The sequence below is a fragment of the Hyla sarda genome, chromosome 8 (assembly GCF_029499605.1).
Source record: "Hyla sarda isolate aHylSar1 chromosome 8, aHylSar1.hap1, whole genome shotgun sequence".
NCBI lineage: Eukaryota > Metazoa > Chordata > Amphibia > Anura > Hylidae > Hyla > Hyla sarda.
This window is the reverse complement of record NC_079196.1, coordinates 61,719,348-61,747,236: the sequence shown is the minus strand read 5'-3', so window position 1 is coordinate 61,747,236 and position 27,889 is coordinate 61,719,348. Positions and strand designations below refer to the sequence as shown.

The window sequence follows — 27,889 nt, the reverse complement described above, 5'->3', positions numbered from 1 at the left end:
TTATAACAGAGTCCATATACAGCTTAGCTGAGATTGACGTATGGTTGGGACTTTTGTAAATTCTTTAGATTAGTAGGATTTAGTATGCGCAGATCCGCTGGATTTAGGGTTATGTTTAGGTCCAGGGTCCTTGCTAGCATTAGCGGGGAAGTTGTAAGAACTCATTGCTTAGCTTCAGGCCGAGGCCGGCAGGCTGTGGCCTAGTATTTGTCATTGTAAGTTGCGGAGGTTCTACCTCATGAAGTGTCAGCAACCCAAGAGCAGAAGAGATGCTGCTTGCTTGGCAGCGCAGGAACAAGAGAAGAGAGCATCTATTGGCTGCAGCTCCCTTATATGGGCAGGGGCTGACCATTTTAGGATTGGTCCACACCCTCTGTCAATCAGCTTTACAAGGCATTGTGGGTATTACATCAGCCATGAACCTCCAAAGGTCCTTTTACCTACCATAGAGACTAAACTACAGTCACATGAACCGCAGGCCCTGCGACTCTATGCAAGGTAAGGATACTCTTTCTATACAGTATTTACATTTAATTTAGAAATATATTAACTATATGAGGGTTGACTAGGGGATGACTAAAGAGGCGGAACCCTACAGTTACTAGGACTAGGACCAATTAGGGAGATTTATCAAAACCTGTGCAGAGGAAAAGCGGAGCAGTTGCTTACAGCAACCAATCAGATTGCTTTTTTAATTTTAAAAGAGACCTCTGAAAAATGAAAGAAGCGATCTGATTGGTTGCTATGGGCAACTGGTCAACTTTTCCTCGGCACAGGTTTTGATAAATCTAGCCTATTGTGTGCTCTGTGTGGTAATATTGGGTTGGAGCTTGTTTGGAATAATATGAAAGCTGCACAGCAATATTTGCATGGCAATATGCACTTGTCAGTGAGGCCCCAGCATGAACAAAAATTTGCAGGTGAGGTCCGAGTAAAACGTTAGAGAAGCCTTGCTTCGTAGCACATCATGTGTCATAATTTTTGAGCATTTTTTGGCAAAGTGGCTTTAAAGCCATGTCCCTTGTCCATTAAACCACACCTTGCCGAATGCGGCACAATCTCAAAATAAGTGTCTAAAAAGAAACATGAAATGTGGTATAAGGTATGTATGCCAGTTTTTTGTCACATTTTACCAGAAATTTGCAATATAGAATCTTTCCCAACTTTATAAATTATGGTGAAAAGTTTAGCGATTGGTCTCCTGAATCATAGATCAGTGTCATCCGCACTAAACTGTTCGTACAAGCAGGTAGTGCGGGTGATGTTGATAACAATACTTACCTATCCCCGATCCGTGGCCCCATTCACCTGTTATCCTCCTAATTCGGGCCACAGGCTTGTAGCACGGGCGGCCTTCCAGGAGCACGCTGAAGTCACCGCTGCTGCTTCCTCACGGCTGCAAGCAGGCTTGAAGAAGCAGCAGTAGTGACATCAGCGTGCTCCTGGTACGCTACTTGTGCTCGCAGCCTGCCACCGGAATAAGGAGGGGAACGAACGAACGGGACCACGGATCGGAGATAGGTAAGTATCATTATCATCAGTGTCACCCACATTACCAGCCTGTACCAACAGGTTAGTGGGGGTGACACTGATGACAGATTCCCTTTAAGCTGTAGTAAAACTTACAATGTTTGTGTTGCCTTCATGTCATGTGCCTCTGAAACATTCTACTGGGAGAATGTAGCTAAACCGGTTCTGCATTGAGGTCTGAACAAAACCTATAAAATTGGATTACGCAATAGATTCGGTGAAACTTACTAACCACAAGACGTCAGGTCTCTTGGTTGACTATTTATTTTTTATTCAGGAATAAACTAAAACAGTGGATCAACGGTAAGAATAGACAAATATTTGCAAAGGTCATAAGCCCTACAGTCTCTGAAACACAGGTCTTACATAGTAAAATAATACAGCCTAATGGTCTGAAGAATATAGTATGGGGGGAGATTTCTCAAAACCTGTACAGAGGAAAAGTTGACCAGTTGCCCATAGCAACCAATCAGATCGCTTCTTTCATTTTACAGGGGCCTTTTTAAAAAGGAAAGAAGCGATCTGATTGGTTGCTATGGACAACTGGTCAACTTTTCCTCTGCACAGGTTTTGAGAAATCTCCCCCTATTATGTCCATACCGGGGGTGGACTAACCGGCCAGTCCATTTGGCTGTGGTCCGAGGGCCCGGCCAGATAAAGGGCCCGCTGCAGCTGCTAAGGATTCAGGACACTTGTCCCGGATCCCCAGTCAGACAAGTGCTACTTTCAGGTGAAGTCTTTCTCTATATCCCTGCGCTGCAGAGACAGGCAGCAGCGCAGGGGTGAAGAGGACCTGATTGATGGAGGAGGACAGGCCGAGAGCTGACAGGCCTCCCGGGAACACAGAGCGGCCGCTTCATGTGAGGGTGAGTGATGTCCCTGTGTGCTGCCTCTCTCCCCTCTGATCAGCAGTATATTCTGGCTGGGTGATGTGCATAGTAGCAGCCCGCTGGGGTCACTTTCCCTCCTCCAGTGTCCACAGGTCACCAACAGGTCACATTACTAGAACAATTATTTGGAAAAGGCGTGGCAAAAATGGCGCGGTTGTACCCCAATTTTTTTGAAATTGCAGTAAAACTGCGCCATTTTTGCCGCGATTTAAAAAAAAAATTCTGGTAATGTGACCTGTTGGTGACCTGTGGACACTGGAGAAGGGAAAATGACCCCACTGGGGTGACAACATGTGAACACACTGCTTGTTTATTTATCATTAACCCCTTAAGGATACATTCACATGTACAGGATCTGCTGCATATTTTTGCTCTATATTTTGTGCAGCTGACTTTGCAACCCATTAGCTTCAATAGGTAGCAAAATCAGCTGCAGAAAATATACAGCAGATCATGTACGTGGGAACATACCCTAAGTGCTTTTTCACATGGACGGATCCGCAGTGTATTTTACGCTGCGGATCTGCCGACAATGGACCCTAAAGTGCTGCCTCCATCTGTGTCTGCTCATAGCGGCAATCGACCGCTACAAGCAGACACAAGCTTCAAGGTGCATGTTCGCCTCGCGCATGCGCAGTATACTTGCACACATCACAGCCGCTCCTCCTGTTCCCTGAGTCAGTCTGAGAGCAGCTGCGATGTGTGCGAGTATACTGCGCATGGGTGCGGCGAACATGCACATCAAATCGTGTCTTTTCGTAGTGGTGGATTGCCGCTATGAGCAAACACAGATGGAGGTAGCACTGTAGGGTCCATTGTTGGTGGTTCCGCAACGTAAAATATGCCGTGTAATTGAGCTCTAAAGACACAAGGCATACATATATGCACAGTGCCTGCTCCCACTCACTCGGCTAATGCCAGACATCACCAATCAGGCTGATGTCTGAATAGGGGTGGGGCAGAGGTGTCTGGGGGCCCTTGCTTCATTTGGTCCGGGGGCCCTGAGTGTTGTCAGTCCGCCTCTGGTCCGTACCATCTCGGTTCTCTATATATGCTCATTTGAAGGGTTTATTTTGAGGTATTACAAACCAGGATGAGATCCAGTTAACACTAAAGAAAGGATTGGATTATTTAATGGTAAAAAAGAAATAACTTTTCAAAAGAAATGTTTTTCCTTCATTCTCATGATAGGATCAGATCCCAGTTTTAGCACTAAACATATGGTTCCCATATTGATTGTTTTACCATAAAAATAGAAAATGACAGACATTTTTTAATATGCAGAGACAGTTTGCTAGGAGAGGATCAGGAACATATCGTTCCAATCCTAGTAAAAAATAAAACACAGTGGGCAGGATGCAATGTGTAAAGCCATACCGTGCTCTGATTTTGTTGTCTTTTTGCCTTTTTTATGATAAAATTTAGTATTTTCTTTCTAATGAACTTTTAAACGTCAAAATAGAAGAACAAATTAACAGTGCAACGAGGCAATAATCATATACTATACTGCAATGTTTCTCAACCATTGTGCCTCCAGTTGTTGCAAAACTACAACTCTAAGTTTGCTGTCCGGGCATGCTGGGAGTTGTAGTTTTGTAACAGCTGGAGGCACAATGGTTGGGAAACACTGGTCTACTGTAAGGTATATAGAATAAGGGTGGGTTCACACTACGTTTTGTCCCATACGGGAGCGCATACGGCAGGGGGGAGCTAAAAGCTCGCGCTCCCGTATGTGACCGTATGCGCTCCCGTATGTCATTCATTTCAATGAGCCGACCGGAGTGAAACGTTCGGTCCGGTCGGCTCATTTTTGCGCCGTATGCGCTTTTACAACCGGACCTAAAACCGTGGTTTTAGGAGCCAGTTGATATATAAAAAAAAGTTTTGGCCTGGAATACCCCTTTAAACAGTTTTGTAAATTACTTCTATTTAAAAATCGTAATCCCTCCAGTACTTATCAGCTGCTATATACTACAGAGGAAGTTATTTTCTTTTTGAATTTCTTTTCTATCTGACCACAGTGCTCTCTGCTGACACCTCTGTCCATGTCAGGAACTGTCCAGAGCAGGAACAAATCCCCATAGCAAACCTCTATTGTTCTGGACAGTTCCTGACACAGACAGAGGTGTAAGCAGAGAGCACTGTGGTCAGATAGAAAATACATTCAAAAAGAAAAGGACATCCTCTGTAGTATACAGCAGCTGATAATTACTGGAAGGATAAAGATTTTTAAATAGAAACAATTTAAACACAATTTAAAAATTCTGTTTAACTTTCTGGCACCAGTTGATTTAAAAAAAAAAAAATTGTTTTCCACCAGAGTACCCCTTTAATTGTGGGTCACATTAACCGTAAATACCACGGAACACCTAAGGAGAAGTAGTTGTGCTGTAATGTCTCTATAACGGTAGGTTCTTTGCTTCTCCATTTCATAGATGGGCACGTGGGCATTCTGTCAAAATAGGATGCCGAGGTATTAGTGCATGGAGAGGCAAAAGCCCCTTAGACTTTCATGGCCTGAACGTGCATGGATGGAAACGTTGGCATCCCGTTTTGACAGAATCCTGATGTATCCATTGAACACAGTGGGAATCAGTGATGGCCCTCTGCTGCTCAAGCTCGGTTTTGCCCAGTCCCCCGGTCTTCTTTCTTTTTCCTGCTTCTGACGACCATTAATTACTGGACCTGCCTGCCCAGCCAATCACTGGCCACAGCAGTGTCACATCTTGGCCAGTGATTGGCTTCGTGGACAGGTCCTACAACAAGAGTTTATCTCAACTGGGAGCTGCAGGAGACGAGCAGGGGACCAGGACTAAGTAATTTTTTTTCCTTCTATATCTACCAATTACTTTGCTAAGGCCCCTGTCTTTAAACTGCTTTAAACATGAAGCCCCTTACTTTGATCAGCTTGGTGGCTGTCCCTGCTGCAGCATATGCATCTTCCAACATCCCTACCAGCCCCACCATGAAATAAAAAAAAAAGACACACTAGAGTACAGACAGGCAAGTAAGTTGCTTCCAGACAAGTATAACTATATTGTTTTTTCATTGAAACAGTATTGGAAACATGTCTTAAAGGGGAACTCTGCCCTTAGACATATTATTCCCTATCTAAAGACTAGGCAATAATGTCTAGTAGGATGTCTGATCGTTGGGTCCGGCCGGTGGGACCCCGCGCAATCTCCATGCAGCACCCGGTGTTCTAAACAGTATGTTTAGAAAGCCGGATTCCCGTGGTGGGAGTCGTGACGTCATGCCACCCGCCTCCATTCATGTCTATGGGAGGGGGCAATGGGAGCCACCACGCCCCCTCCCATTGACATGAATGGTGTGATGTCACCAGGGGGTGTGGTGTGATGTCACGACCCCTGCCACTGGAAACCAGCATTCTAAACATACTGTTTAAAATGCCGGGTGCTTTTCAGAGATCGCAGAGGGCTAGGGGCAGAGTACCCTTTTAACTGCTGTTTTTATAGGAACGCCAACAACAACCAAAACTGTATACAGTACATTATTTAAAGCAATGTTCCCAAAAATATTAACCCACCGGGTCACCGGAGCGGTCATCAAATGGTAATTTGGCAATCAGAAATAGGCAACTAAAGCTTCAGAGATCAAGATGAAGCTCCCCCCATAGAAGACTTCAGTAACCTTTAGATGTCACCTATAAAATACTGTATATTCCTACGACAATGAAAGTGTTTCCATAAGATAAGAATTTTCCTTTACCTTTGGACATTATTCATTTATAATAAGGGTTTATAGTTTCACATAAATCATCTCTTCTGTAAAGTTCTCCAATAGGTCTTTGTGGAGTGAAAGCGGTAATTATATGGAATGCATGTCTCGCATATGTCCAGAACATTAAAAATTAACCATTCGGTTGCCGTTACCGTTCGCCGCTCTATGATTCCAATAGTTCAACGTGTTAAATTCAATAAGAGCAGAATAGAACGGCTCGGAGAGACTTGTTTAGTTGCTGAAGGTGATATGTTAATTATTTATGATCCAGTTTCCCTGCTGTTGTGTAGTTGCATTTTCCATTAGTGCATGAACTGTAACAAGTAGCTGCCAAGGCTAACCCATAAGTGTCTGAGCGTAATATTCATTAGTTTTCTGCAATCATCACCCCGCGGCTGTGAATCCCAGAGGACAAGGAGTCCACTGTGCAGTCATTTCTTGGGTAAATAGATAAGAAGCAATGACTGTGGATCGGTTTTAGTTAAGTTGTAGACAATAAGAATCATTTACAGTACAGATAGGACAGGGCTTATCTGGAAACAGATAAGTCTAATGTCCTGGGCTAACAATGAAAAATTCATAACTGGTTTCACATGCTATAGATAATAATGGTGTTTTATTTGTTTTTTGTTCAGCAGAGGTGCAATTGGGCCCCCTTATAGCTAATAATGGTGTTTTATTTGTTTTTTGTTCAGCAGAGGTGCAATTGGGCTCCCTTAAAGGGGTGCTCCGGTGGAAAACAATTTTTTTTTCAAATCCACTGGTGCCAGAAAGTTAAACAGATTTGTAAATTACTTTTATTTAAAAATCTTAAGTTCTTAAATCTTAAGCATCGTTACATCACGGCTCCGGTGGCGTAACGGCCCACCCCCTTAATACAAGTCTATGGGAGCGGGCGTGGCGGCCATCATGCCCCTTACCATAGACTTGTATTAAGGGGGAGTCCGTGACATCACGAGGGGCGGAGCCGTGACGTCACGATGTTCCGGCCCCTGTATCGCTGGTCATTACGCACGGAGTGAGTCTGCTCTGTGCAGTAATGATAGCAGGGCGCTGCAGCCTAGATCCTGGGGGTCCCCAGCACCGGGACCCCGATGATCTGACATCTTATCCCCTATCCTTTGGATAGGGAATAAGATGTCTAGGGGCGGAGTACCCCTTTAAATCCGTGAGCAGCGCCAGCGGATGTACAGAAACAGGCAGGGGCGTGTCTGAAAAACACAGGGCCCTGATGCAAAAAATTGCCCTGGGCCTTCTCCACTCTTTCATGACCCTCACAGATGAATCCATACGTTCCCAATAAAAAATATATGGGAACAGTATAGGGAAGCTAATGCTATATTAGACAATATAGAGGCTTACTACATGATAGATCTACACCAAAAAACACAAGGGTCCACATACCGCTAAAATGTCATTTTATTAACACCAACAAATTGTACAAAAACAACATGTATATGAGGTATCAGGAGAAAAACCCAAGTAAGCAGAGAGGCCACAGCACACATGAAATTCAGAGATGAATGGGGAGATTTACCAAATCCTGTGCAGAAGGAAAGTGGAGCAGTTGTAGATCGCTTCTTTAATTTTTCAGAGGCCTTTTTAAAAATAAAAGGAGCAATCTGCACAGGATTTGATAAATCTCCCCATTATCTCTGAACTTCATGTGTGCTGTGGCCTCTTTGCTTGTGTTTTTCTCCTGATACCTCATATACATGTTTTTAATTTTGTTGATGTTAATAAAATGACCTTTTAGCGATATGTGGACCCTTTTTATGTTTTTTTGTAATAGTTTCGGCATTTATGCACTGGCCGATACCACATTTGGATTCTTAAATTATTATAATTAAAAATGTGAATGTGTGAATATTATAGTGCAGTGTTTTCCAAACAGTGTAAGGCAAAAGGACCCGTTGTATAACACCCGTTATAAAATCGCGGGCGATCGCGGGGTAAAATGGCCATTAGAAAAGCCTTAACTTACGTTAGTAAATCCCATTATAGTCTATAGGATTGTTCTAATACACGTTTTAACCCATTCTTGCCCGTCATTCATAACGCACGTTTTTTTGGGACGGGAGATAGTAGCGGGAGAAATAGTGCATGCACTATTTCTCCTGCTACTATCTCCCGTCCCAAAATAACATCCGTTATGAATGACGGGCGAGAACGGGTTAAAACGTGTATTAGAACAATCCCATAACAGGTGTTATACAATGGGTCCTTTTCATAGTGTGAAAGGAGCCTAACTCGAGCTGTTGCAAAACTACAACTCCGTTGGAGGCATCCTGTTTGGAGAACACAGATATAGTTATTTTTGTGAGTGTATGAACTAAAGGTTACCTTCTCATGATAAATACATTACCCTATACTGGTACCTCATCCTATGCCTCCACAGCACAGCAGTCAGGCTCCTCCCACCCATGTGACCGATCTCATGGTAATGACATCATCGAAGGTCCTCTGCCATCCCATACACAGCCCGATGTTCTGCAGTAAATCACTCAACTGTGCTGCTTTTGCTGCTGCCTGTAAGAGCCTCACACAGGGAGGAGAGGACAGATGGCTGTAAGTATTGGTCGCAGCTGCCAGTGGAAGCAGGAGACTCCTGTTTTAACAGCGGTCTTCTGCTTCTGTGCTGGGGCTGCTGCAGGGGGGTGCAGCGGGGGTGGGGGGCCCAGGCCTCCAGGGGGCCAGGGCCCCTTACTGGGGTACTGGCTGTATCCCCTGATGGCGGCCCTGCCTATAGGAATCACTTAGAAAGTCTTCGTCTGGGTATATTGTTCAATAGTGGATTGAATTTAAAGGGGAACTCCGCTGCCCCAGCATTCGGAACATTTTATTCCAAACACTTGGAGCGGGGGCCGTGATGTCACGCCATGCCCCATCGAGATGTCATGCTATGCCCCCTAGTAACGTCACACCCCGTCCCCTCAATGCAAATCTATGGGAGGGGCGTAGCATCCCCTCTCATAGATTTGCATTGAGGGGGCGTGTGTGACATCTTGAGGGGGTGTGGCTGTGATGTCATGTCGCCCGCACCCGGCGTTCTGCACAGAGATCGCTGGGGTCTCCCGCGATAAGACATCTTATCCCCTAATCAAAGGGGGATAAGATGTCTAGGGGTGGAGTACTCCTTTAAATCTATACAACCTACTGACATCTTGAGGACTTGTACCATCTGTTTTGCATACAGCAGCACCATTTGAAATCATATTATTCTGCAGTATCATCTTTTCATTGTAAACGCAGAGATCGGGTTCTTCCGAGGTAAAGGGAATTTTCCTGAAGTCATTACCTCTGATGCTCAAGCAAATGTTTTTCTATACACACGGATGATTCCTATCTTTGTGTTTTATAACACGTATCAGTTATCTCTGACGTTCCGGAGCAGTCTTCCTCGTTGCCAAGTCATGCAGCACAATGTTATAGGCTGATTTGTTACCGGTCATTTTTTTTGCAGCGTCTTTTCTTTTTTTATTTTAGCACTCTTAACTTTCTTTCATAAACTGCTTTTTTACTGTTTGCGAGTTGTTTTCCTTATGTTTTTTCACTTACCTTTCACAAGAACAGTGGTTACATGCAGAGGCGGACTAACAACACTCGGGGCCCCTGGACCAAAAAAAGGCAAGGGCCCCTGCTAGGTTTTTCAGCTCATCAATCTTCTGCCAAACCCCTATTCCACCCAAATCCCACACTCAATAAACTAAAATTTATATATGTAAGAAACACTTTAACGTAGGTAAATTTCCATGACCAATAATACTGGTATACAAGGAGTAAATCTATACCACCGCACAATAACTGGATAATACCGCCATACTGTACTGAATAAAACCACTATACACAGAGCAGTATACTATAAAGGATCTGTATACAATTTAAGGGATTATATACAGGACCATATGGCGGTAGATATCAGCTGTACACAGGATGTATATACCATATAAGTGATTACAGTTACATTTTGGGACACACAATTACGTCTTTTCTGATCAGCGGCGTCCTCTTTCCTTTTCTTCTCTTCTCCGGATAAGACCGCCCTCCTCTACACAATCTTTCCATCTATATAGGCCCACAAACTGTAATAATGCCCTCCTTGGTGTCTTGCACAGTAAAAGGGCAGGTAGGTAGGTAGCCAGGTAAATAGGTAACTAGGTAGGTAAATCAGGAAACCAGATATGTTGGTAGGTGACAAGCCAGGTAGGTAGGGGGCTAGCTAGGCAGTTAGGCAGCCATGTATGTACATAGTTAGGTAGCTGGGTATGTAGGTAGTTAGAAAGCCTGGAATGTAGGTAAGTAGTTAGGCATCCAGGTATAAAGTTAGGTAGCCCCCCCCCCCATCCCTGTAGGTATAGGCAGCAGCATTAACCCCTTCCCTGTAGGTATAGACAGCAGAGTTAACCCCTCCCCTTCCCTGTAGGTATAGGCAGCAGAGTTAACCCCCCCATCCCTAAAGGTATAGGCTGCAGAGTTAGCCCCCCACTCTTCCCCATAGGTATAGGCAGCAGACTTAACCACCCTTCCCCATAGGTATAGGCAGCAGAGTTAAACCCCCTTCCCAATAGGTATAGGAACAGAGTTAACCCCCCTTTCTCCTTAGGTATAGGCAGTAGAGTCCCACCCCCTTTCCCTGTAGGTATAGGCAGAGTTAACCCCCCCATTCCCCATAGGTATAGGCAGAGTTAAACCCCCTTTCCCCATAGGTATAGGCAGAGTTACCCCCCGCTTCCCCATTGGTATAGGCAGAGTTACCCCCTCCCATCTTCCCCATTGATATAGGCAGAGTTACCCCCCCCCTCTTCCCCATTTGTATAGGCAGAGTTACCCCCCCCCTCCTCCCCATAGGTATAGGCAGTTACCCCCCCCCCTTCCCCCATAGGTATAGGCAGTAACCTCCCCCCTTCCCCATAGGTATAGGCAGAGTTACCCCCCCCCTTTCTCCATAGGTCTAGGTAGAGTTACCCCCCCCCCTTTCCCCATAGGTATAGGCAGAGTTACCCCCATAGGTATAGGCAGAGTTACCCCCCCTTTCCTCCCCTTTCCCCATAGGTATAGGCAGAATTACATCCTTTTCCCCAAAGGTATATGCAGAGTTCCCCCCCCCTTCCCCATTGGTATAGGTAGAGTTACCCCCCCCCCTTCCCCATAGGTATAGGCAGAGTTACCCCCTCACTTTACTCCCCTTTCCCCATAGATATAGGCAGAGTTACCCTCCCCCTCTTTCCCATAGGTATAAGCAGGAACACCCCCCCCTCTTTCCCAATAGGTATATGCAGAGTTACACCCCCCTTTCCTCTCCTTTCCCCATAGGTATAGGCAGAGTTAACCCCCCCTCTTCCTCATAGGTATATGCAGAGTGACCACCCCCTTTCCCATAGGTATAAGCAGGGACACCCCCCTCTTTCTCATAGGTATATGCAGAGTTATACCCCCCCCCCTCTTTCTCATAGGTATATGCAGTTACACCCCTCCCCTCTTTCCGATAGGTATAGGCAGAGTTACAACAACCACACCCCCCCTCTTCCCCATAGGTATATGCAGAGTTTAAAAAAATGCTCAACTGATGTCCCACACAGTGATCTCCTCAGCAGCAGGGGCACGCGTCTTCTCCCTCCACAGTACAGGCGCTGATGAGTGACATCATCAGCACCTGTACAGCGTGCTGCATTGGGGCAGAGGTCACGTTTCCTCTGTGTAAGCTGCAGATGCGGCTCACACAGAGGGGACGCCTTCCCCTGTATGTGCGTGTATCGCACATACCGGAGAAGGCAGCGCTGTCTACTTGGGATCTGGGACAAGTGTCCTGGATCCTCAGTAGCAGCGGCGGGCCCTTAACCCGGCCGGGCTCTCGGACGACGTCCGATCGGACCGGCCGGTCAGTCCGCCCCTGGTTACATGAAGGTAACTAGTGACACTATTGTGCGCAATTTTGCATGAATTTTCCGCACGGAATTCTGCCTAAATTTATTGCCCAATAACCTTAAAGGGATTTTGCAAGGATATTCATACCTTAGAATTTCCGCAGCGGGCGTTCTGCTGCGGAAATCCTGGTCCGGAAATATATGTCTTATGTCTTATATATGTCTTAAATTCTGGTCCGGAAATATATGTCTTATATTTTTCTGTGTGAAATCTGCATGAACTTTGACAGTTCTTTTAAATAAAGCCTATCTTTTACTGAGCTGCGGAATCATGTGGAATTTGTTTGGAAATTTCCACACGAATTCCGCACTGATTTTGCAAATGGTTAAAAACTGCAGAATTCGGCACAGAACCAATGCGGATGCAGAATTTACACAGATATGCGGATTTTCCGCCATGAGAACGAGGCCTTAGGCAAACCTTCACATGGAATAATTTCTGCATGGAATTCTGCATGAAAATGCTATATGAATTTATAGCCAAAATACCTTGACGGGATTCTGCTGTCCCATTCACACAGCAGAATATCTGCTGCATAATTTTAGCTTCAGGAATTCCTTTGGAGAGAATGGGTAATTCATTTCTGCTGAATTTCCACATAATGGAATTCTGCTGCGCTGTGCACACTGCAGAATTTCCGATGTTTCTGGTGCGGAAATTCCGATTCCACTGTCTGCAGAAAGAATGAACATGTCCATTCTTTCTGCGGACTCCACATGAAATGCTTTGCAGTGCAGTACTAGCGCCGGCATGTCATGCCGGCGTCCGTAGTCTACAGTGTGTCTTCACTGAGCAGTTTTGAACTCTTATAACTGCTGACTTTTTAGATCTTTAAAGTGACCTATAATGTGAACAATTCAATTGAAATAAAGAAAGTAAAAAAACAAACAAAAAGTCTCCCAATAACCTGGTTGCGTAAGGGCGTACACTTTCTTATAAGTCATTGCACACTTGCCAATTTAAGTTGCACCTGTCATATCTAAAATAAAATAAAATGTTATATGTTACTCAGTACCTAATCCTGGTCATATACTGTACATATATTTTTTATGTGTCTAGCACCGATATTTCTCATACAAAGACCTTCTTTCTCTTGCTCACTTGGTTTGTCATTCTGTACTTTGGAGGGGCGTGACTCATCTTCCTACCTGAGTCTGCAGTGCTGAGTCTCTTCATCCAATCACTGCAGGCTACTCTATAACCCCCTCCTCTGTCTTCATGTTGCAGTGTGATAGCACAGGACAGGAGTGAGCACAGAGGAGTGCTAGTCCCGCCCTCACTTACTGGGCTTTATCGATGCTTGTACTTTAGCTGGGGAAAAGACAATGCTGAAGCCATACAGGACTAAGTTCTGGTGGTATAAGGACCCCTAGTGTTCTTTTTTTTTATAAGCCATGATTTCTATAAACAGGAAATAAAATGTTCTTATGAAGTATATTAGAAAGGTAATTTTTTTTGCCAATCTGACAGTGCCCATTTAAAGTGACTGAATAATCAGAAATAAAGTTCAGCTGTTTTAGTAGGATTTTCCTGGCATATACTTAGCTGCATCTCAGAGCAAAAGCCATGGTCCCCAGAGAGCTTCTAAAGCAACAGAGGGATCTTATCATTGACAGATATTAGTCAGGGGAAGGGTGCAAATAATTTCCAAAGCATCAGATGCACCATGGAACACAGTAAAGACAGTCATTATCAAGTGAAGAAAATATAGCATAACAGAGACATTACCAAGAACTGAACATCCCTCCAAAAAATTTACGATAAGACAAGAAGAAACTGGTCAGGAATACTACATTAAAGGAACTGCAGGCATTTCTGGCAAGCACTGGCTATGCGCCACATGTGACAACAGTCTCCCTTTGAAGAAATAGCTGGCACTGCTATTACTCCTGAACTGTCACATAAAAGACACACTAAAGCTAGGATTGATGGGTTACTCAGCCCTATATAAATAGGAGTAGGAGAAATGAAATATGCAACACTCACCACTGTGTTTCAATGCGCTTTACTTGTCCATATTCAGTAGGGGTACAGCTAGTGCATTCACAAGAAGGATCAACAATTGTTTCATGCTACATTTGTAGCGTGAAACAATTGTTACTCCTTCTATGCTAGATCAGCGCAGCGGTCTCTCAACTGCTACATAAGTGATCACAAAACTACAACCCCCAGCATGCCCTGACAGCCGTTGGCTGTCCAGGCATGCTGGGAGTTATAGTTTTGTAACATCTAGAGGGCAGCAGTATGGAGACCGCTGTGCTAGATAAAGAGGACTGTGTAGTCATGTACAGAGAATATGAAGACAGTAATATGATGCATGCTTGGCATGTGTTGTGGCTGTGGTTATGTAATAGAAAAGTAAAGCCAGCTCTGGCATTGGTTATTTTTTTATTTGAAACATTTCTATTTATATTCAGACAGTGGTAAAATAGTAACAATTACATAATACACCAGTTTACACTAAACCATCAGTCCTTAAATCAAAAGGGAATGTTGTAGGCCATCTTAGCCCTAAGAGGTCAGGGAGGTGGTGGGGTCTTTTAAATGACAAATACCATGCAGAGGAAAAGAGAGACAAACTTACCCCTGGGATTTTCTGCATGCTCATTGAACAGTCTCCTAAAAATCTTGGTTGACAAATAGCTAAAGAGACTGTGTAAAAATTCCATCTGGAGATTGTAAGTGCGGCACCAAGGCTGCACAGACATCACCGTCCCAATGCACAGCAATGTCAGCAGCGCCAATTCTTTCAGAACATTGCGCAAGTTGTATGTTCTGCTGGAATTTTAGGATAGGAATTTTTGGATGGAAATTCCGCCCAGAAAATTCCACAGTGTGAACAGTGTAGTGTGAACCCGGCCTAAGAGGTTGACCCTTTCCATATGATTGTGAGTGACCATGAATAAATATGGGATATTATCTAGTAGATTTTCTTAAAGGGGTACTCCTGTGAAAAACATCTTATCCCCTATCCGAAGGATAGGGGATAAGATATCTGATCGGGACCCCTGCGATCTCCGCTGTGGCACCCCGATCATCCGTGCATGGAGCAAACTCCGCTCCGTGTCGAATCACTGGTGACTACAGCTGCCACGGCCCCACCATTCATGTCTATGGGAGGAAGCATGACGGCTACGTACTAGCCATCACACCCCCTCCCATAGACATGAATGGAGGGGGCGTGGCATGATGTCACAGACAAGGAAGCTCTAAGCTTCTGTGTTCTGGACGCCACCGCTGCCGGGCCAGAGATCGCAGGAGTTCCCCAGTGGCGGGACCCCCGCGATCAGACATTTTATTTCCTTTCCTTTGGATAGGGGATGAGATGTTTTCGCCGGGGTAGCCCTTTAATACTTGACACAATTATATCTCAAGATGTGAAGTATTAACTTTACAAATGTCTTTACCTTCTGTTTATTTTTAGAATGGTTCAGCGTTGCCAAAATGCATAACAAATAGTTCAGGTTTTTCAGAGTCCAGGTGTGAAGTGATAGTCTGCATTTGCTTATCTTGCAGTATCTGCTCACACCAAGGCAAGTCCCAGCAGTCAGCTTTAATACCTTAAGAATTGCATCTGGGTAATATAATAAGCTGGGGGCATTTTGGAGGTGCCCCCAAAAACTTAATGTGGTAGCCCCCAAATGACTGCATGCTTAGGAAATTAAAACTAAGTGAATGGGAAGTTTTGCTTTACATGGTAACATAGTTTGTTAGGCAAAAAAGACATGACGTACAAAGAAAAAAGTTAGTATGTAAATCTCATCAGAAAGGGATGTCATGGGGGAGGGTTATAGATTATTTAAATCTGTTTGTATTATGCCTGATGAAGGCTCTGGTGTGAAAGAGCCAAAACACATTGCAATGATAAAGAATCTCGTGCTCTAATAAATTCATGGATTAAATTGAAATATTTAAAGGATCCACCAACTGAAGTGTAGAGATGTTTATTTTCCTTGGCCAGTTCTTGGCGTATTTGATTTTTGTTCCAATGTCTTGACTGTGTCTGGTGTATGGTTTCACAAGGTGCTGCAGTAACCCGTCTGATTTGGTCTGATTTGGCATACATTAGACTTGTGCCTACAATGCACTTCCCAAAAAGGTGCATTGATTGATAAAGTTGGGCCCTGGAATACTTGCACTGACCCACTGAGGATAATACACTAGGTAGTACCCATCAATACATTTTGTCTTTGCAACGAAATAAGGTAAAAAACTAAGTAAAAAGGAAATTTCTTCCTGAATAAAAAAAAGTCTGATTGCCAAATTCAATAAAAGAATCCAGTGACTATAACTGATAATATTTATTATACTACAGAATTCCCAGGCCCCCTTTGATTTCTTTTGTTGAGTTCATGACCACTTCCTCTGGTAGAGATGTCCACAGTCTCACTGCTCTTACAGTTAAGAATCCCTCATCTATGTTTGTGTAGAAACCTTTGTTCCTCTGGAAGGAGAGGAAGCCTCCTTGTTATAGATAAGGTTTGGGTATAAATAGGCCATGGTAGAAATCTCTGTATTAAACTTTAAAGCGTACCTGTCTCTATCACCGATATTTCACAAAAAAATTGCATATTATAGCTGCTCAATGTCTTTTTCATCTATCCAAAGGGAGGCGATGTGTCATTCTCTTGCCAGCACTGTGATGACTCCTCCCCCTCCCTCACTCTGCTGATTCACTGCTCTTGGAGGAGCATTGCAGTCCTGCTCTGTAACCCTTTCCTCTCTAGTTTTATGCTATACACACACACACACACACACACACACAATGATTATTGGAAATTGCCTGTACTCTACCACCACAGACAATATGGTAAGTATATAACTTACATCTTCTTAAGTTACTGCAAAGGTTTAGTGCCAAAAGTACAGTGCTTTTTTTATGCATTCTTTTTATATATTTTCCCTTTGTCATTCATGTGTATAATTCTTTGCCAGTCCTGTAATGCTGGGTTTTGGAATATTTGGTGTACAGCTGAAGGCAACACTCTTTTTTTTTTTTTGCAGCAGTGTTGCCTTTAGCAGTTTGCCTACAGGTTTTGCAAAACTACAACTCCCAGCATGCCCAGACATCCTTTGACTGTCCAGACATGCTTGGAGTTGTAGTTTTGCAACACCCGGAGGCACATGTTTGGTAAAACTCTATGTTACAGCAGTGTTGCTGCAGGCTGTGTTCCTCATGCAGCCTTATCAATCAGCCATGTGAAAACATTTTAAGAAGTATATTAGAAAAACTTTTGTTTTGCCAATATGTACAACTTATAAAAAAGTTTTTATATCTGACAGTGCCCATTTAATACTGTATTATGAAAGGAGATATCCAGTGGTGGACCCAATGGTGAACAACTTATCCCCTATCCTAAGGATAGGGGATAAGTTGCAGATCGCGGGGGGTCCGACCGCTGGGGCCCCCCGCGATCTCCTGTACAGAGCCCCGAGAGCCCGCGGTAAGGGGGCGTGTCGACCTCTGCACGAAGCGGCGGACGACACGCCCCCTCAATACAACTCTATGGCAGAGCCGGAGCGCTGCCTTCTGCAATCTCCGGCTCTGCCATTGAGATGTATTGAGGGGGCGTGTTGGCTGCTGCTTCATGCGGTGGTCGACACCCGCTATCTGGCCGGAGAGCCTGGCCCCCATACAGAGAGATCGCAGGGGGCCCCAGCGGTCGGAATCCCCGCAATCTCAAACTTATCCCCTATCCTTAGGATAGGGGATAAGTTTTTCACCACTGGACTACCCCTTTAAATCACCTCTCAGCTGCAATTTTTCTAAATAAATTAAGTAGTCCTAACTTTGGTAATCATTCTGAGTACTGCAGTCCACCCATTTCATTTGACTTTGAAAAGCTTGTTCACTAAGGTCTGTCCTTTTTTAACAATTTTTTTTTCATGAATGGTAGTTTTGCAAGAACATCAAAGGGCAAGCGTTTTTCATGAGATCAAGGGGTATATATATATATATATATATATATATATATATATATATATATATATATAGAAAAGCAGATGGAGCAGCACTCGCAGTAAGGAGTGATGAGATGGGTGCAGGCTGTGGATGGGTCCTGGTCCTCGGACCCCAATTCGATACAGCAACCAAGTAGACGCAGCAGCACTCCAGTGTAGTGAAAATAGTGACTTTTATTTATCACCAAAATGCAATAGCTATTGCATTTTGGTGATAAATAAAAGTCACTATTTTCACTACGCTGGAGTGCTGCTTCGTCTACTTGGTTGCTATAGATATATATTTTATAATTCCCCCTGTTCATGCCCTCGACTATCACAACACATTGGACCGCATTTACTAAGAGTGGAGTAGAGTTTTCTTTGTAAGTTTTTAATTCCCTACCATTATTTTTCCACAGTATTTACTAATGTTTCCTACGTTTTGCACTTTTCCCTACACTTTGTTTTTTGTACACCTGCTTTGAGCTGTGGGGTTATTCCAGAGCTCGAATAAACCACATTTTCTGGGGAAACCTTAGTAAATATGTTTTTTTTTTTTTTTTTATGTTGGGGGCACGCCCCCTTTTATTGGGGACGCATCCCTTTCCTTGGAGGCCACACCCATTTCAGGTTTTCTGAGTAAAATGGAGAGTTGGTCGGATTTTTACAGTTTTTTTCCCCACAAATTCTGGAGCAGACACACTTTGTTGCACAATGTCAGGTTTTCAATAGTAAATCAGGACCATTATGTAATTTTCTTTAAATTTTCTTTTTTTTTTATCTTCTTTTAAGGCAAGAAATGCTTGTGTATTGTCAATATTTAGTGTTCTATTTAAAGGGGAACTACTGTGGAGAAAAACATTTTTCAAATCAACTGGTGCAAGAAAGTTAAACAGATTTGTAAATCACTTCTATTTAAAAATCTTAACCCTTCTAGTACTTATCAGCTGCTGTATACTGCAGATATACACTGCTCAAAAAAATAAATGGAACACTTAAACAACATAATGTAACTCCAAGTCCACTGTCCACTCAGGAAGCAACACTGATTGACAATCAATTCCACATGCTGTTGTGCAAATGGAGCAGACAACAGGTGGAAATTATAGGCAATTAGCAAGACACCCCTAATAAAGGAGTGGTTCTGCAGGTGGTGTCCACAGACCACTTCTCAGTTCCTATGCTTACTGGCTGATGTTTTGGTCACTTTTGAATGCTGGCAGTGCTGGCCAGTACAAAAAAAAAAAAAAAAAAAAAGAATGCAGTAGGGATGTAAAAATGTATTTAACTAAATGCTAAAGGTTTATTTTTTTATAACAAAGTTTTAATAATTTTTTTTTATAAATTGTGTGTGTGTTTAACTTTTTTTTCTCTTTTTTTTTTATTTACATTTTTTTTATGTAGTACTACTACTCCCAGCATGGAATACACTGTTCCATGATGGGAGTAGTTGTACCTGTACTTTAGACATATCGCCCCGGGTGTCAGTCTGACACCTAATGTGATCGTCCATTATATAGCAGAGATGGAGCGGCTCTATACAGCACTCACATCTCTGCTCTGTACTCCGGCCAGTGATGTGAATAGAACATCATTCATATTTTCCACCCAGAGCTATGATTGGCCGGATGGTTGCAGCCAATCACAGCTCTGAGGAAAATATGAATGAGTGAGTGGCCGTAGTATAGTACAGAGCAGAGATGCGAGCGCTGTATACAGTCGGTCCATCTCTGCTATAGACAGGACGATCGCAGCAGGTGTCAGTAGTGATACCTGCTGTGATCTGTTCTTAACTGCAGGAACTACTACTCCCAACATGGAGCACACTCTGCTCCATGCTGGGAGCTGTAGTACCTGCATTAATAGACAGATCGCAGCTAGTGTAATTTCTGACACATGATGCGATCTGTCTATTAATGCAGGTACTACAGCTCCCAGCATTGAGCAGAGTATGCTCCATGTTGGGAGTAGTAGTACTTGTAGTTAAGGAAAGATCACAGCGGATGTCACTACTGACATTCGTTGTGATCCTCCTGAATAATGTATAGATGCGGCCGCTTTTCTCTGGTCCCCTGCACTAATGTAGATATACACATCTTCCTATTTCCTACAGAAAGCTGTGATTGGCTGGAACCATCTGGCCAATCACAGCTCTCTGCAGGAAATATGAATATGTGTATATATACGTCAGGGCAGGGGACCATAGAAGAGCGGCTGGCCGCATCTATACATTATACATGAGGATCGCAATGTGCGATCTGTCTATTTGTACAGGTACTACTACTCCCATTATGGAACAGTGTGTTCCATGCTGGGAGTAGTAGTAGTACCTAAAAAAAAAAAAAGTGAAAAACAAACACACACACATATTTTTAGTGCTTTACCAGCCCACATAAATTGATCCCTGTTTAAAAATTTATAAACATTTCGTAATAAAAAAGATACATTTTGTTAGATACAATTTTTTCCATCTCTACTGTATCTTTATTTTTATGGTACCTTACGAAATTTTTATAAAAAGGGTATCTCCGTCACTTTTTTGGATCGCTAAAGTCAAAAAAGAATAAAAACCGCCTGCAAAAACGCAAAATTTAAAACCAACATTGCATTTTTCTTGGTGCTTTTGCTATCCCATAGACTTCTATAGGAGGAAAACGCCACGATTTCTGGGCAAAAAACGCCAAACTAGGTTTTGTCTGGCTTTTTGAAAATTCAGCCTCTGAGTCCGAAATTGCTGAAAAACGCCAAAAGGATTAAAAAAAAGCACCAAACTGAAAAAACCAAGTGGGGGCGTGGCCTGGACGCGCATGGCGGAGGACGCTTGATAAGTGAGCTCCGTCTGTCTCCGGCTCTATAGCAGCACAAACCGGCTACATCCTACATATACTTCTTGCACTTGCATGGCTATCTGTTCCGGAGACTGGTGAGAGATGCCTAGGGCGAAAAAAAGCAAGAAAAGCCTGTTAAAACTCACTCAGTTCTTTCCAGCGGCAGACTTCCAAGATGGCGCCGGCGGCCTGCCTGCTGCTGGGGCGCTTGAGGCTAGCAGCCACCCTAACTCTCCTGCTTCCAGCGGGTCTGCTTCACCGGGAGGTCAGTCTCCTCAGCTGTCGAGTGGCTCCGGACCATCAGCCTCATCTCTGCAGATGACTCCGGCCTCCTCAACGATGGCACGGCAGTTCCCTCACCGCAATCTAGGGCTCGAAGCGGGCTGATCACCGGGAGTGCCTCTCCCGCCCTGACGGAGGCGGCCTTGCTGGCGGTTGCTGCTGACCTCTCAGCCACCATACGCAGCGAGATACGCTCAGCAGTGAACAGCATTCACCAAGAACTCCAGGCGCTCGGGACCCGAACTGCTCATGTGGAGAACAAGATGGGTGAGCTGACTTCTGCACCCAACTCGGTGGTGGACACTGTTACTGCCCTGGAGATGATGTCCCTGAGGCCAAGCTTGCTGACATGGAGGATCGTTCCCGCAGGAATAACCTCCGTACAAGGGGGATTCCTGAAGAAGTTAAAACTGAAGATCTTGCTGGCTTTGTCACTGCCTTTTTTGCTGCCCTCCTTCCATCTGCCTCAGCACAGGACCTACTCCTGGACAGGGTTCATCGTCTCCCAAAGCCGAAGTCGATTCCTGCAACCTCCCCCAGGGATGTTATCATGAGGGTCCATTTTTTCCACGTTAAGGAGCGCCTGATGTTGGCTGCCCGCACCCCTGCCAACCTGCCGGAGAGGTTTTCCAAGCTGGCTGTCTTTGCGGATCTGTCTGCCGCCACCTTGGCGAAGCGTCGGGAATACGCAGCTGGCACTTCCCTTCTCCGAGCCCATGGTGTACCCTACAAGTGGGGTTTCCCCACCTATGGTGGTTCTAAGCATATGGTCTCCACCCCGGAGGCGCTTATTGAGTGCTGCCGTGCCTGGAATCTTTCTCCCCCTGAGACGACCGAGAGAGGTTCTCCCGGTTCCAATCTCCCTTTACAGAAGGTCTCAGATGACTGGTCGGTGGTCCACTATGGTAAACGTAAAACCAAGTGATGTTATGTTAATCTCTATAAGGATGTCATATTTAATGCCGGATAGGCACATGTTTAACTAGGTATGGTTTTGTTCCTCTCTCCATACCTCCCCGATGTTGGCCCTCTTCAGGGGTCACTATGGTTACCTGCTATTACTTGTTCTTTTTTTATTTTTCCCCAGTTTTACCCTGTTGTTATTTATTTCTATATGTGTTCTCCATTAGGTACACCTGCACTACAAATGATGTATAAGCTCTCTGACTGTCACAATGTTTGCATCACTGTACTATTGACTGTTAATCAGCTGCCACCGCGGTCCGCCCCCCCCGCCTCTGTAATGGTCATTCAAATTGTTTTCCTCAATGTTAGAGGTCTGAACTCGCCCTTTAAACGCTCATTACTTTGGGCAGAGTCGAATAGGTTGGGTGCCGACATACTGTGCCTCCAAGAGACACACTTGTCGGAATTGGATTCCGTGAGGTTGCATAATAAGCGTTTCCCCCACATTTATTTTGCCCATGCGGCGCAGAAGAAAAGGGGGGTAGCCCTGGCCATTAAAAATACTATTGCTGTTTCTGACGTGGAGGTGGCGGCGGATAGCGGTGGCAGATATCTAATTGTGCATTGTTCCCTTAACTTGGTGCCGCACACCCTTGTGGTAGTGTACGCTCCAAATAGACGACAACACGCTTTTGTCAGGCACGTATTGAACAGAGTTGCAGGCTCCAACCCTGCGTCTCGTCTGATTGTGGTGGGCGACTTTAACGCTGCCCTCTGGCCGTCAATGGACTCCACTTCCCTTGTCCCTCACCCTGAACCCACTCCCATTTTTAATACCCTATCCCGTGAAGCTTTATTTGATATATGGAGGATACAACACCCTAGCAGCCGGGACTTTACCTATTTCTCCCATCCCCATTTGGTCTATACCAGAATAGATTTTTTCCTCATTAGTCGCCCGCTTCTCAACTCAGTCTCCAAATCGCATATTCACACTATATCCTGGTCCGACCACGCCCCTATTTCCATTACTCTACAGGAGACATTCTCTTCCCCGTGTGCCTCCTTGTGGCGTGCCAGCCCATATGTCATTTCCCATCCCACATACAAGCCCCGCCTAGCCGAGGACATATCATCCTTTTTTGCTGCTAATACTGGGTCGGTGTCCAACGCCGCCACGATGTGGTGTGCATTCAAGGCCACAATTAGAGGGTCTCTTTTAAGCCAAGCGGCCCACCACAGGCGACAGACGAGGGAGAAACGATTGTCTATGCAATTGGAGCTTGCGGATCTACATAGGAAAAATAAGTTGGCTTCTACTCCTGACCTCACTGCACGTATATCAGTCCTGACTGGTAATCTACACAAGTTGGATTTATACAAGTATGATTTGGCGCTGCGTCGCCTTAAACTTAATTCTTATTGGTGTGCCAACAAGCCAGGCAGGGTCCTCGCTAGACAGGTTAAGGTACAGGAAGCAAGAAGTCGTATAGCCTATCTGCAATTGCCTACGGGCACCAGGGTGTTTGATCCTCAGGGCATCTCTGATGCCTTTGCTTCTTACTACACCACGCTGTACAATCTTTCCTCTTCTGAACCCCACTGCCTTCCTACCCCTACTTCTATTGCTTCCTTTCTTGACTCAGTCTCCTTGCCCTCCCTCTCTGATTCTGATCTGTCCGCTTTGTCTCTCCCCTTCATTCTTCCGAAGGTCCTTGGTGCGATCGGGACGTTGAAGGGTGCCAAGGCTCCGGGCCCGGATGGATTGATTAACGAGCTTTATAAAACGCATGGCCCAATTATTGCCCCCCACCTCACCACTGTCTTTAATTATATATCTTCTACGGGATCGATCCCGTCAGAAATGTTAGATGCTACAATAGTGACACTCCCTAAACCCGGAAAGCCTCCCACTGAACCTGCTAATTTTCGCCCAATCTCGCTCCTCAATACGGACCTTAAATTATACTCCAAATTGTGGGCAATACGCATAGCAAACATCCTCCCGTCTCTGGTACATGCTGACCAAGTCGGCTTTGTGAAGGGACGGCAGGCCTCGGATGGCACTAGGAGGGTGCTGAATATCTTAGCAGCTGCTCACCGCGGTCGGGCGCCTTCTCTGCTCCTCACTTTGGATGCGGAGAAGGCGTTCGACCGGGTCCACTGGGGATACTTGAGGGCTGTACTGTCCAAATTTGGCTTCCCCTGCCCTGCTATTGCTGCAATCATGGCCCTCTATTCATCGCCATCGGCGAGGGTTTTTACGTCGGGCGCCCTGTCCTCTCCGTTTGCCATCACTAACGGCACCCGACAGGGGTGTCCCCTCTCTCCTGTTTTATTCACCCTTGTGATGGAACCATTTGCCGAACGTGTCCGATGCCATCCCTTAATCCCGGGTGTTGTGGTGGGGTCTGATACTCACAAAATAAGACTCTTCGCCGATGACGTCCTGATCGCACTGACTCACCCTTCCACCTCTTTACACCATGTAATGTCCCTAATAGCCGACTTCAGTGCTGCTAGCATGTACAAACTTAATGTGTCGAAATCAACTGTTCTCCCTCTTCAGCTGAGTGAACCTTCTATTCTGTCCCTCTCCCAACGGTTCTCTTTTAATTGGGCTTCTACTGGTATTACCTATCTGTGTATCTTTCTTACTCCCTCTCCCTCTGACTTGGTCTCCTCTAACCTCTCCTCCCTTTCCACACAGCTGGCCCGAGACACTAAAGCATATTCTCGCTTTCCTCTTTCCTGGTGCGGCCGCATTGCTGTGGCCAAGATGTTTCTCTTGCCTTCTATCCTTTATCTATTTCGCAGCAGGATCTGGGTATCTCTATTAATGCAGAGCAGTGGCATGATGTCTATAGTATACCATTAAACCTTTCTAAATGTAGCACTCACCTAGAATCTGCCCGTAAAATGCTATACAGGTGGTATTATACCCCCGAACGTTTGTCTCATATTTACAATACTGTTAACCCTACATGTTGGAGGTGTGGTGATCAAGTAGGCTCGTTTTTACATGTGTGGTGGACCTGTCCTTTGATTGCCTCTTTCTGGGATTCCATATACGCATTTATCTCCACAATCTTACCCCATCCTCCCGTGAAAGATCCAGGCATGGCATTGCTCGCACTCAATTTGAAGGACTTACCCGCGGACTCCCAAACTATTCTTTTTAATATTTTTTCTGCTGCACGGACTTCCATAGCAGCTCTCTGGAAATCCAGGGAGGTTCCGGATGTTCCTGAGGTGAGGACAAGAGTGGAATACTCTTGCTCCATGGAAAATCTTATAGCTAACCGTACTGGGCGTGAGCTACAATTCCTTATAAGATGGGACTATTGGAGGAACTCCCAAGAATCTGATGGTATAGTGGCATCTTAGGGCTGTGTAGATCACCTGCGCAGATCTTCATTACGATTTTTACCTATGTCTCACTAGATGTTCCTTTTAACTTGTGGTGCATACCTGTTAACTTCCCCCATTCTATGTTGTGCACTATGGTTTTGTGTATTTTAGTGTACCGCTTTGCCCCCCCCCCCCTCGCTTCCCCTACCTTTGTTGTTCCTTGTTCTTATTATCATTATTGTACTGTTTTTGTTTTTATTGAAATCTGATAAATAAACATTTGGCTAAAAAAGAAAAAACCAAGTGAATCTGGCATTTTGCAGTTTACTATTGACTTGCAGCTAACATCTGGAAATTGGGTTTTTCCACTGAAAAAATGCCGTTCGGGAAAACTGGCGTTTTTTTACGGCGTTTTTGCAAAAAGAAACTCAGTGGAATTCCAGCCTTATACAGCAGCTGATAAGTACTGGAAGATTTGGATTTTTTAAAAGAAGTAATTTACAAATCTGTTCAGGCACCAGTTGATTTGAAAACATTTGTTTTCTACTTGTTTCCACTGGAGTTCCCCTTTAAGTGAAGCATGTAGGCTACAGAAGTAATTGCCGAGAATTCCTGTACTGACTCTATTGCATGGGTGTATTTGTCTTGTAACAGAATTGATAGAATTGTAACTCATTTGTAATGAGTAAAAGTAACAAGCACTGCACTGATAGGATCAATGCTTTTGATTTACCATGTGTCTGGATTCATCCGCCGTGCCTCTCAAACACTTCATGTAGGTAGAGACTGTAATGATTATGCTGCTCTTTGAAATGCTTCTTTGGTTATCGATCTGAATTGAACCCTGGTTAGATGCCGCTGGAAAGAGACTGCATTATTAAAAATCATTTATCTTGTGTATAAGCTCTGTTAGGAAAATGGGCAGATACTTGGAACTCTTGCCTACGCTCAGGTCCCTAACAAGTTTGTAAAGTAGCAACATATCAGTGAACCTTATTGAAAACAAGCTGGACAAACGTCAGCAAATAAAATCTGAAGAATTGAAAATATATTCGGCAATGACTAAAGGAATTAGCAAGCATGGGGTTAGTGGTTTTTATAATGCACAAAAATATACAGTTGTGATCTATGATAAAGGATTTTTATTCTTCAATCCAACATCCTGATATGTTGTCATTTGAAATTGAAACATGAAAAAAAATGTGAATTACAAGGTGAGGTTTAGGGTCATTTCTGGTCAAGAGATCCTATTTGGTTAAATGGTTAAATACAAACTTCAGTATCTGGTCATCTAGTGTGGTTCAGAGCGGAAAGAGGCACGTAAGGACTAGGTAAAGGTGCATAAAATAAAGGTGTACATTGGGTATTTAATTCATAAAATGTTGAAATATTTCACCCACGAAAGTTAAGAAAACTGAACGGAAGGAAAATCTTCTATGGTGCTTCTCATGGAAACTGGATACTTCTTGGCGCTCGTGCTGGCGGATTATCAGTAAGACATAGTAACCCAATAGGACAAGAAAATGATCAAATAAATGTCCTTTTTTTCCCTTAAGGGCACATGATATTCAATGCATTTCAAGGGGGGACTCCCCTTTTCATCAGGTCCTAATTCAGCGTTGTCTGTCACTTGCACTTAAGAAATAAAAGGACATTTACTATTCTTGTCCAATTCAGTTAATATATCTTACCACAAATCCACCAGCACGAGCACCAAGAAGTATCCAGTTTTAATGAGAAGCTCCATAGGAGGGTTTGTTCCCTCCAGTTTTCTTTCTTGCACCTCCACATTAAGGGTCACAGCAGGATAGAGGCTGCAGCTGAACATCGATTGTTTTTACACACAATTGGTGTTGTGTCCATAGCAGAACCTAGCAAGGTGGGCAGGAAAACTGCATATGTCACTGTAAACCTACCTATCATTGGTAACGGCACTATGAGCGCCTCTCTGTCTCTCCTTTTTTCTTTCCCATGTGTACTCCCCATAAGAACAAATAGACTTCTTTATTGCAATCAATGGTCATAAGGTTACTTCAAACAAGAAGGAGACTGTTTTGCAGCTCACTGCCACTTCATCATAGTCATGAAGGGCGATGATGACAAGGAAGTGAGCTGCGGAATGGCAATCTCCTTGTTTGCGGTAACCTTATGACCATAGATCGCAATAATGAAATTAATTTGTTCCCATGTCGAGTGCAATGGAAAATCTCTATATCTTAAGTGGATCGTATATGGACATTGGGGGAGATTTATCAAAACCTGTGCAGAGGAAAAGTTGACCAGTTGCCCAGAGTAACCAATCAGAGGCCTGTGAAAAATTAAAGGCCGACACTCCCCCACCCATAGACTTGCATAGCGGGGCGGGGGATGACATCACATGGGGGGCGGAGTTATGACATCACGATAATCCGGCCCCGTGGTCACCACCCGGCTGTTTGTGAGCTGGCACCGCAGTGTGCAGCTAAAACAGGTGGGTGGCGAATAGAAGATTGC

The 27,889-nt window shown here is 44.3% G+C and overlaps 1 protein-coding gene across 4 annotated transcripts in view; it reads left to right on the top strand.

Moving 5' to 3' along the window:
- The window catches only part of PDE11A (phosphodiesterase 11A), an 807,989-nt gene that overhangs the window by 72,259 nt on the left and 707,841 nt on the right, over positions 1 to 27,889 (top strand). Inside the window, exon 1 of one of the 4 annotated variants that reach the window (XM_056536203.1) lies at positions 2,265 to 2,396. The exons of the other annotated variants lie outside the window; for them this stretch is intronic. Coding sequence (XP_056392178.1) covers positions 2,331 to 2,396 — 66 coding nt within the window. The 5' untranslated portion in view covers positions 2,265 to 2,330. Of the gene's footprint in view, positions 1 to 2,264; positions 2,397 to 27,889 lie in introns of those variants that run through there. 4 annotated transcript variants of the gene reach the window in all.